Source organism: Chelonia mydas, chromosome 6, assembly GCF_015237465.2.
Source record: "Chelonia mydas isolate rCheMyd1 chromosome 6, rCheMyd1.pri.v2, whole genome shotgun sequence".
NCBI classification, from domain to species: Eukaryota; Metazoa; Chordata; order Testudines; family Cheloniidae; genus Chelonia; species Chelonia mydas.
In genome coordinates, this window is record NC_051246.2 from 15,442,479 (window position 1) to 15,453,167 (window position 10,689).

General features: G+C 49.0%; 1 protein-coding gene across 1 annotated transcript; it reads right to left on the minus strand.

Annotated features, from left to right (window-relative positions):
• Positions 1–9,395: 9,395 nt before the first annotated feature.
• LOC102934284 (olfactory receptor 11L1) lies at positions 9,396–10,315 on the minus strand. The gene is given in 2 exon segments (XM_007068452.2): positions 9,396–9,593; positions 9,596–10,315. Coding segments are annotated over 2 exon segments (918 nt in total).
• Between the last annotated feature and the right edge of the window lie 374 nt (positions 10,316–10,689).

Here is a 10,689-nt window from a genome sequence, read left to right on the forward strand (position 1 = left end):
AAGCATTGAGCACATTAGCTTTTTCCACATCCTCTGTCACTAGGTTGCCTCCCTCATTCAGTAAGGGGCCCACACTTTCCTTGGCTTTCTTCTTGTTGCCAACATACCTGAAGAAACCCTTCTTGTTACTCTTGACATCTCTTGCTAGCTGCAGCTCCAGGTGCGATTTGGCCCTCCTGATTTCATTCCTACATGCCCGAGCAATATTTTTATACTCTTCCCTGGTCATATGTCCAACCTTCCACTTCTTGTAAGCTTCTTTTTTATGTTTAAGATCCGCTAGGATTTCACCGTTAAGCCAAGCTGGTCGCCTGCCATATTTACTATTCTTTCGACTCATCGGGATGGTTTGTCCCTGTAACCTCAACAGGGATTCCTTGAAATACAGCCAGCTCTCCTGGACTCCTTTCCCCTTCATGTTACTCCCACAGGGGATCCTACCAATCCGCTCCCTGAGGGAGTCGAAGTCTGCTTTCCTGAAGTCCAGGGTCCGTATCCTGCTGCTTACCTTTCTTCCCTGCGTCAGGATCCTGAACTCAACCAACTCATGGTCACTGCCTCCCAGATTCCCATCCACTTTTGCTTCCCCCACTAATTCTTCCCTGTTTGTGAGCAGCAGGTCAAGAAAAGCTCCCCTCCTAGTTGGCTCTTCTAGCACTTGCACCAGGAAATCGTCCCCTACGCTTTCCAAAAACTTCCTGGATTGTCTATGCACCGCTGTATTGCTCTCCCAGCAAATATCAGGAAAATTAAAGTCACCCATGAGAACCAGGGCATGCGGTCTAGTAGCTTCTGCGAGTTGCCGGAAGAAAGCCTCATCCACCTCATCCCCCTGGTCCGGTGGTCTATAGCAGACTCCCACCACTACATCACTCTTGTTGCTCACATTTCTAAACTTAATCCAGAGACACTCAGGTTTTTCTGCAGTTTCATACCGGAGCTCTGAGCAGTCATACTGCTCCCTTACATACAGTGCTACTCCCGCACCTTTTCTGCCCTGCCTGTCCTTCCTGAACAGTTTATAACCATCCATGACAGTACTCCAGTCATGTGAGTTATCCCACCAAGTCTCTGTTATTCCAATGACATCATAACTCCTTGACATCACCAGGACCTCCAGTTCTCCCTGCTTGTTTCCAAGGCTTTGTGCATTTGTATACAAGCACTTGAGATAACCTGCTGATCGCCCCTCCTTCTCAGTATGAGGCAGGAGCCCGCCCCTCACAGACGTTCCTGCCTGTGTTTCCTCCCGGTATCCCGCTTTCCCACTTACCTCAGGGCTTTGGTCTCCTTCCCCCGGTGAACCTAGTTTAAAGCCCTCCTCACTAGGTTAGCCAGCCTGCTCGCAAAGATGCTCTTCCCTCTCTTCGTAAGATGGAGCCCATCTCTGCCCAGCACTCCTCCTTCATGGAACACCATCCCATGGTCAAAGAATCCAAAGCCTTCTCTCCGACACCACCTGCGTAGCCATTCGTTGACTTCCACGATCCGACGGTCCCTGCCCCGTCCTTTTCCTTCCACGGGGAGGATGGACGAGAACACCACTTGCGCCTCAAACTCCTTTATCCTTCTTCCCAGAGCCACGTAGTCCGCAGTGATCTGCTCAAGGTCATTCTTGGCAGTATCATTGGTGCCCACGTGGAGAAGCAGGAAGGGGTAGCGATCCGAGGGCTTGATGAGTCTCGGCAGTCTCTCCATCACATCGTGAATCTTAGCCCCTGGCAAGCAGCAGACTTCTCGGTTTTCCCGGTCAGGGCGGCAGATAGATGACTCAGTCCCCTGGAGGAGAGAGTCCCCGACCACCACCACCCGCCTCCTTCTCTTGGGAGTGGTGGTCGTGGAACCCCCCATCTCAGGACAGTGCATCTCATGCCTTCCAACCAGCGGAGTCTCCTTCTGCTCCCTTCCCTCAGACGTATCATCTGGTCCACTCTCCGCATTAGTACCTGTGGAGAGAACATGAAAACGGTTAGTTACCTGTGTCTGCGTTGCTGAAACCCGGACATCCCTCCTTCTTCCTCTGGAGGTCACATGTTGCCAAGCCTCTTCACTGGCCCCTTGGCTCCACTGTGCAACCTGCTCTAAATTTTTAGAGCTTTGTGCCCGTAGAAGCATATCCTGACTTTTGTCCAGGAAATCCTCAGTTTCTCGTATGCAACGCAGGGTCGCTATCTGTTGCTCCAGACCTTCAATCTTCTCTTCCAATATGGAGACCAGCTTGCACTTTGTACAGACAAAGTTGCTTCTGTCCTGTGGAAGAAAGACAAACATGGCACATCCAGTGCAAGTCACAATAGCTGAACCCCCCCCTTCCATATCACCTTTCTACTATGAGCTTCCTCGGAGAAGTTGGCAAGATGTAAGCCTCACTGGGCTCACTCCAGGCGAACTCCCAGGCAAACTCCTGTTGTGTGCTGCTCTGCTGTCCCCCGCTGCTCAGCTGGTTCGGGAAGCTCTGGCTATTTTTAAACAGCCAGGCTTCCCTGAAACAAACAAGCAGACAGCCCCAAGGCCCGCCCCCAATCCCAGGCAAACTCCTGCTGTGAGCTGCTCTGCTGTCCCCCGCTGCTCTGCTGTCCCCCGCCGCTCAGCTGGTTCGCGAAGCTCTGGGTATTTTTAAACAGCCAGGCTTCCCTGAAACAAACAAGCAGACAGCCCCAAGGCCCGCCCCCTGCAGGCTACCAGCCAATCAGGCACTCGCTCAGGCTCTCACACTGCCCTCCCAGCAAACACACACACGCTCGCTCGGATACTTACTCAGCAAACAAGCACTCGGATACTCACCAATCCCAGGCAAACTCCTGCTGTGAGCTGCTCTGCTGTCCCCCGCTGCTCAGCTGGTTCGCCGCCGCTCAGCTGGTTCGCGAAGCTCTGGCCATATTAAACCTCATCCTGATCCTTAATAGTTAGAGATTAGTTTAAACCTCAAAGCAGGGAGGCTTATTAGCCCTGACACAATTTTTATTACTATTCACAATTATAATGCTGGGCAGTCTTGTTATCCACGTAAATCCTTTTATAAAGGTCTGCGCTCAACTATGTCATGTGGCAGTGAGTTTCACAGGTTGACACACATGACTAAGGCCCTACCAAATTCACAATCCATTTTTGTGAATTTCACGGTCATAGGATTTTAAAATTTGTAAATTTCACAGATTCAGATGTTTAAATCTGAAATTTCAGTGTTGAAACCGTGGGGGTCCTGACCCAAAAGGAGGTGGATGGGGGTTGCAAGGCTATTTTGGGGTGGAGTCACAGTATTGCCACCCTTACTTCCAAACTGCTGCTGGTGGCAGCACTGCCTTCAGAGTTGCGCAGCCATAGAGCAGTGGCTGCTGGCTGTGATCCCAGCTCTGAAGGCAGGGCTGTCGCCAGCAGCAGTGCAGAAGAGAGGGTGGCATGGTATCGGGGGGTCATCACTTTTGGGGTGGTGAGGCAGGGCTCAGTCTATAAACGTTGGGATACCTCACTTTAACCCTTCGTCCAACCTAAGGGGCAGTGGAAAGTCCCACCATTGCCTGAGCTGCATCAGTTGTCTTGGGTATACATGTGCTAGTGTACCTGTAGACATTGATCCAGGGAGCTAGGACTATACTTCGTCGGCAACAAACCTGGTCGAGTTCCTTCATGACTAAAATGGATCTTGTGTTCTCATTGGGAATTACAATCAGAGCCTGCTGTACAGGCTGTGGTTAGATGTTTGGCTGCATGTGTGTGTTCTCCCTATGTACTGCCCCAGCTCTGCACAGACAGTTGGCACAGCAGACCTTGAGCGAACTACCACAAGATTTGTTAAGGTACGAAGGCACCAGGCCAGGTTTATTGTCAACAAAGCACAGTAATAGCACCTGTCAGACTTTATGAGAATACTAAGACGTGTGCCCATGACAATGGATACAGCTCAGTGAATGGTGGGACTTTCCATTCCCGCCCCCACCCCCCCTCGGCTGGACAAAGATACTCCATTTTTATACCCTCATATAAACAAGTTAGTACTGCCCCTCTGACATAGTTAGTTGCTGCCCCCTGACATGACTAGTTATTACCCATCACCTTGTCCATGTTGGTTTGATTAAAACATTTTTATTATGTACTGTTATCCTGACCGTATCTTTTAGGAGGGGTTAGTGTGTTCCTGTTATTCTTGGGGAATGTTTTTTGCCATTCTTGATATTGGGATATTTTGGTATCACTTGATATTGGAATGTGTTTGTGTGAGTGCGCTGTGCCTAGCATGTCTTAGGAATGTGTATTTTTGCAAGCAGGCAGAGTCTGACATTTACTTACAGCCTAACTTTTGCTAACTTTGCTTTACATCAGCAAAGCTTGCCCACTACTTTAGCTTAGGCCTTACACCAGGCCTCTAATACAAGGCCTTATATTTTAGGCTCTCTTTCTCCTACACGGGCTAACTTAACAGAACCAGTGCATCATGCAGAAAGAACACATGCGTGAACTGATACTTTTCCACAAGTTTTGGTTTTGACAAGTCAACAATTTTAAAAAAAAATGTTTTTTTCGAAAGTTTCCCACCCAGCTCTAAGTGCTGGGCATTGGACCAGGTGACCCGCTGGTCTGATTTCATCTGACAATTCTGCCCTCGTAGCCCAGCGCTTCCTCCTGCCTATTCACTGTAACCCACCTCCCACTTCCCTCCGATCACAGAATCATAGAATATCAGGGTTGGAAGGGACCTCAGGAGGTCATCTAGTCCAACCCCCTGCTCAAAACAGGACCAACTAAATCATCCCAGCCAGGGCTTTGTCAAGCCGGGCCTTAAAAACCTCTGAGGATGGAAATTCCACCACCTCCCTAGGTAACCCATTCCAGTGCTTCACCACCCTCCGAGTGAAATAATGTTTCTTAATATCCAACCTAGACCTCCCCCACTGCAACTTGAGACCATTACTCCTCGTTCTGTCGTCTGCCACCTCTGAGAACAGCCGAGCTCCATCCTCTTTGGAACCCCCTTTCAGGTAATTGAAGGCTACTATCAAATCCCCCCTCACTCTTCTCTTCTCCCGACTAAATAACGCCAGTTCCCTCAGCCTCTCCGCATAAGTCATGTGCCCCAGCCCCCTAATCATTTCCGTTGCCCTCCACTGGACTCTCTCCAATTTGTCCCCATCCCTTCTGTAGCGGGGTCAGAGATGGTGCTTACCAGTCAGAGACCCACAGCCCTTCATTGCGCAGCCTCAGCTTTCTTGCTGCTTTCCCTCTGAGGGGGGCACACTGAGACTTCTTCAGCAGTGTTATTTCTCATCCGTGTGTCCCCAGGTCCCGCTCAGATCATAAGGACCGGGTCGCTGTGGTCCAGTGGGGGCAGAGCCGAAAGGAGCCGGGAGCTCTCTCTCAGGCCGTCACCAGCTTAGAAATGGCTCGCTGCACTGGTGCATGAGTCTGTGCAATACCTGGCCAGTGTCCCTAGGGGCCAAGTCTCCAAGGCACTGAGAAGTCTCTTTAATAAGGAGCTGTGGGAAACTAACTGCTGAGCTCTGATATTAATTAAGGAGCTTCTTTCAAATGAGGACCAGACTAGGCTAGCAGGGGCTGGGAGTGCTGCAGAGGCCAGGACCACTACCTCTAGCTGTTAGTGTCCTGTGCAGCCATGCAGGAGAGCTTCTGTGCCTAGTTCCAGTCTCCCATTTCCCAGGAGTGGGTGGACGCTCTCGGAGTGCTGCAAAGGGCAAGGCCTGGAGCCCAGTGAATTGTGGGAAACATGAGGTTGAATCCCCTCATTCGTAGGGTGCAGAGATCATCTAGTACCCCTGGGAGGTAGCACTTTGAGCTAGCGTGGTCTGATTCCCGTCCCAGGCAGCTTTACTCCACCGTGAGACTGGGAGTACAGTGGAGATCAGATCTGGGGTCTTTAGCAGTTCAGTGCACCAGGAGATCAGGGACTGGCAGCCTGGCCTGGTCTCTCACTCCCTAAGGGCTGGAGAACATGCTGGATGTCGTCGGGCTCAGTTCCTGGGTCAGGGAAGCAGTACCCTATGTTACGCTCCAGTAACCCCTTCTGGGACAGAGTGGAGCTGCTCGTGCTAGAGGGAGGGATAGCATTTGAGTGGGTTGAGAAGCAACCTTTTCCCCCATGAAAACCTGAAAAATGTCTATGAAAATATATATTTTAGGGTGAAATTTTTATTTAATGAACAAGCTATTTTCTGTCTCCAAAAAAACCATTTTGATGGAATATTTCCCACTTCCTCCTTTGAGGAAGAAGTAGCTGGGTCATCCACAGAATTGTATCTTCCTGAGAATAAAAAACGCTCCTTCTGGGCTGGAGCCCAGTTTGCAAAAGAGGCCAGCTAACCTCTGTACCTAAACCCCATGTTTACAGGCACAAATGGACACCTCAGTGGATGCCAATCGGCATCGCAGCTCTGACATCAATGGACCAAAGTCAACTTCCACCGGATCTGACCCTTAGATCTGGCATTGTTCACCCTAGGTGGCCAGTTGCTCACACAGATCTGTGCCTGCTATTTGTGTGGCCACTTACCCACAGCAGTTTTATCAGCCTTTTCTCACACTTGTCCCCAATTCACTTCTCTCTCCCACTCTGATTTGCAGCTGTTCTTCTAGGCACAGACTTGTGGTAGCTCTGAAATTCTGCCCTTTTCCCCACTACCTCCCTCACGTTTCCCTCCATTGGCTGGATAGTTGGATCATTGCCCTTTTCAAAGTTTCCAAGGCCAGAAGGGACCATTAGGATCATCTAGTCTTACCTCCTGGAGAGCAGAGGCAGCCTTTGAAGGCTGCACAAAGAGCCAACCAGGAGCATCCCATGGGGAGTTGAGGATCAGAGAACTGCCTGGTTTAAGGGCAATGGCAGTGGTTCCTCTCACTTTATTGCTTCCCAGACATCCTATAGGTCCAGCTGGAAATGGGCTGTGAGAGTCCAAGCTCTCTACAGCCTGGATCGGGGAGCTCTTACATGCTACCTTGCTGGACTAGTTGTTGCCTCAAAACCCTCTGTGATTGATAGGAATGATAAATGGTCAATTATTTTTAATTAATAAAATGATATAGCATTCAAAGAAAGACAATTAGATTTATTTGTACATTTCAACAGCTGCTTAGCAACACGTCATCAAAACGAAAGTAAACAGTGAGGGACTGTCCCAGCATCTGAGCCTGAGCTCCCAGACCAATGCTGTGGCTGAGAAGGTGAAGGCTTTTATTAGATGTACAGGCAATGGGAACGTCAAGTCAGAGGAGGGAGGTGGTGGTACGTCTGCATATGGCAATGATCAGGCTATGACTGATATACTGTGTCCAGTTCTGGTGCCCGCACTTCAGAAAGGACATTGAAAAATCAGAAAGGGATCAGAAAAGAGCTACAAGAATTATTCAAAGTCTAGGAAACTTCAATGAGAAGCTCAATCAGTTTAGTTTACCTAAGAGAAGGTTAAGAGTTGACTTGATTATGTTCTGTAAGTTCCTACATGGGAAGGAAATTTCTAACAGTATACAGATCTTTAATCAGGAAAATAGTGTATCACTGATCTCTCTGAATTCTTTGAACCTATCAATGAGATAGGAGATAAAGGAAAACCAGGTGACGTGATTTATTTAGACTTCCGAAAGTCCCTCAGAAAAGACTACCAAACAAGCTAAGTCATCATGGGGTGGGAGGCAAAGTGTTGTTATGGATCAAAATCTGGGTAGGACACACAAAGCAAAGATTATGATAAAAAGGTCCATTTTCATCTTGGCAGACTGTGAACAGCTGGGGTGTCTAGAGTCCATATTAAGTCCTGTGTTGTTAAGTATATTTATTAATGATCTGGAGGTAGCAAAATGTGCAGATAATGCAGAGTTGTTTAGATTAGTCAGGACCGGAGAGGTCTGTGAGGAACCTCAGAGTGACCCAAGCAAAATTCAAAAAGGGATTGGTCATTTCTATGGATAACAAGACTCTCCAGAGTTATAACAGTCAATGTTAGCAAATATTGGGATATTAAACCTCCTGCTGCAGAGTTTACGCTGATCTCTGGCTATCAGAGACCAGAATAAGCCCTAATGTAGGGGCAGATTATCCCACATCTTCTACTGTGGGGTTCTTACACCTCCCTCTGTGGCATCTGATGCCAGTCACTGTTGGAGACAGAAGACTGAGCTAGATGGATCTGGACTCTGATCCAATCTGGCAACTCCTGTGCTCCTAAATTACAGATAAATGCATAACAAGATCCAATGGCTGGAAGCTGAAGCTAGATAAATTCAGGCTATGACAGGGTTACTAGTGAACAGCCATTTTACACAGAGCACAGTACATTTATTTAGGACAAAAGCATTACAGAGGAAACTTATAATAAAACAATACATATTCTACATGCATGCTAAGCTTATCAGGCATTGCCCATCTGCCACATGGAGTAACCAGGTCTGGTACTTCTGCAGGTTTGTTTAACTGTCTAGAGATTTGCCTTAATTCCCCACTACTGATTTTAGATTCCACAGGTAACTCACCAGTGAGCAAAGAACGCAGAGATATATACAACACTTAATATAATACACTGAATACCCCATGTGCCGATAGAGTCTGCAACATCTCAATATAACAGTCTTTGATGTTTCCACACTTATAAGGTCTCACTCTGTCACAGTTTCCCACAGGACAAGAAAGAAGTTAACCCCTTCCCCTACCCCCCCCGCCAGGTAGCAATACAAGATAAGAGGGGAAACTGAGTCATGCCTATTTTTTCCATAAAAATAGATCAGACGTTTCACAATTCTCCATAGGGGGATGTGAGGTAGGTGAGTGTTATCATCATTCCCATTCACAATTGGGGAAACTGAGGCATGTCAATGCAACCATTTGCCCAAAGGCACATATATCAATAGCAGCAGCAAGCTTAGAACTCAGAAAGCCTGATACCCATATCACCTTCTCTGACCACTTGGATTTTTTAACTCTGGCATGCTCGCCTACCTGCACTGTCACAAATAGATGTATAAACCCCTCCTTGTGAAACAATCTGTCTGTGCATGTGCAGCCCTCAGCGCAACAGAGACCAGCTGGGCACTCTAGATAGGACCATAATATAATTAACAATAACAGGAAAGTTCTGCTGTTAGAAAGAAAGGGAGACACTTTAACACACCTTGAGTACAATGGTTTTATTGCTTGACCTCCATCCCTGCTTAGATAGCTCAGTCAGAAGAGCATCAAATTTTTAATCTGAGGGTCCAGGATTCATGTCCCAGTTCCAGCTGTAGCTTTTGGGGTCACACTCAATGATCTAATGGTCCCTTCTGGCCTTAAACTCTATGAAAGATGTCTGGAAATGAGTCCCAGCTGGCAAGTCAGCTCCATGAAGATCATTCCTCTCTGCAGATACACAGCCGGCTTGGCCACTCCTGATCCCATTGATGGGGTGTGTTGAGGTTCAGGTCAGGACAGTAAGGGTAGCCTTCACGCTCCTCAGGGCCTTCCCCAGGGCTCTCCTGAAGTCCCTGTTCCTCAGGGTATAGATGACAGGGTTCAGGAGCAGGATGATAATGGCATAGAAGACCGACATCACTTTGTCCATGTCGGAGGCCCGGCCAGATCCTGGACGAATGTACATGAATATGACCGTGCCGTAGGAAAGATGGTGACGACAGTGAGGTGGCTGGCACATGTGGAGAATGCTTTGTGTCTCCCTGTGGATGGGATATGGCAAATGGTGGAGACAATCAGCGTGTAGGAGGTGAGGGTCAGGAGGAAGGAGCTGAGCACCACCACCGCTGAGACCAGGAAGATCAAGATGCTGGCCATGTGGGTATCACCGGTTGACAGCCTCAGCAGGGGCCCTGTGTCACAGAAGAAGGGGTTGATCCAGTTGGTGCCACAGACGGGCAGCTGTGAGATGAAGGCTGTGGGCAGGAAGGGGGTAAGGAAGCCACTCACCCAGGAGGCGAGGGCCAGCCGGGCACAGGCCCGGCCATCCATGAGCATCGGGTAGTGCAGTGGGTGGCAGATGGCCAGGTACAGGTCGTAAGCCGTGGTAGCCAGGAGGAAGAACTCTGTGGAGCCGAAGAAGAAGAAGAAGTACATCTGGGTGATGCAGGCACGGAAGGAGATGGCACGATGGCCATGCTGGAAATCTCCCAGCAGCCAGGGCACCGTGACCGAGGTGTAGCAAATCTCCAGCGGGGAGAAGTTGCTGAGAAAGAAGTACATGGGGGTGCGCAGGTCAGCCTCCAGCTGGGAGAGGACTGTGATGAGGTAGATGGCCAGGAAGATGGTGATGGAGAGGAGCCGAAGCTCCCGCTGGAGAGGGAAGCCCAGCAGGATGAACTCGGTGACAGACGTTCGGTTCTCCATGCTAGCATTGGCCAAGGGTGTTACCTTCAGAGGAACAGTGAGTGTGAGAGAAGGAGGAATGGGATAGGGGCTAAGGGCAAGAGGCAAGCAGAGAAAGAATTCAGGGACAGCAGGCACAGAGATCAGGGAAGAGCTGGTGTCTCTTTATGTGTCTCTGCTGTGACCAAATATAGAGGGCTCTATTCTCTCCCTTGAAGGATACAAGGGATGTTATTTGCATCCTGCAAGGGGAGAAGAGGAACCTCTGGTGTCTTCTGTTCAGTTTTAGGCACCTTGATACCAGGAAGATGCTGGTGAAGTGGAAGGCCCTGGAGACACTGAGTTATGGGCAGAGCAAGGTGAAATGTTTTCAAAGGAATAGTTTATTCGATGAA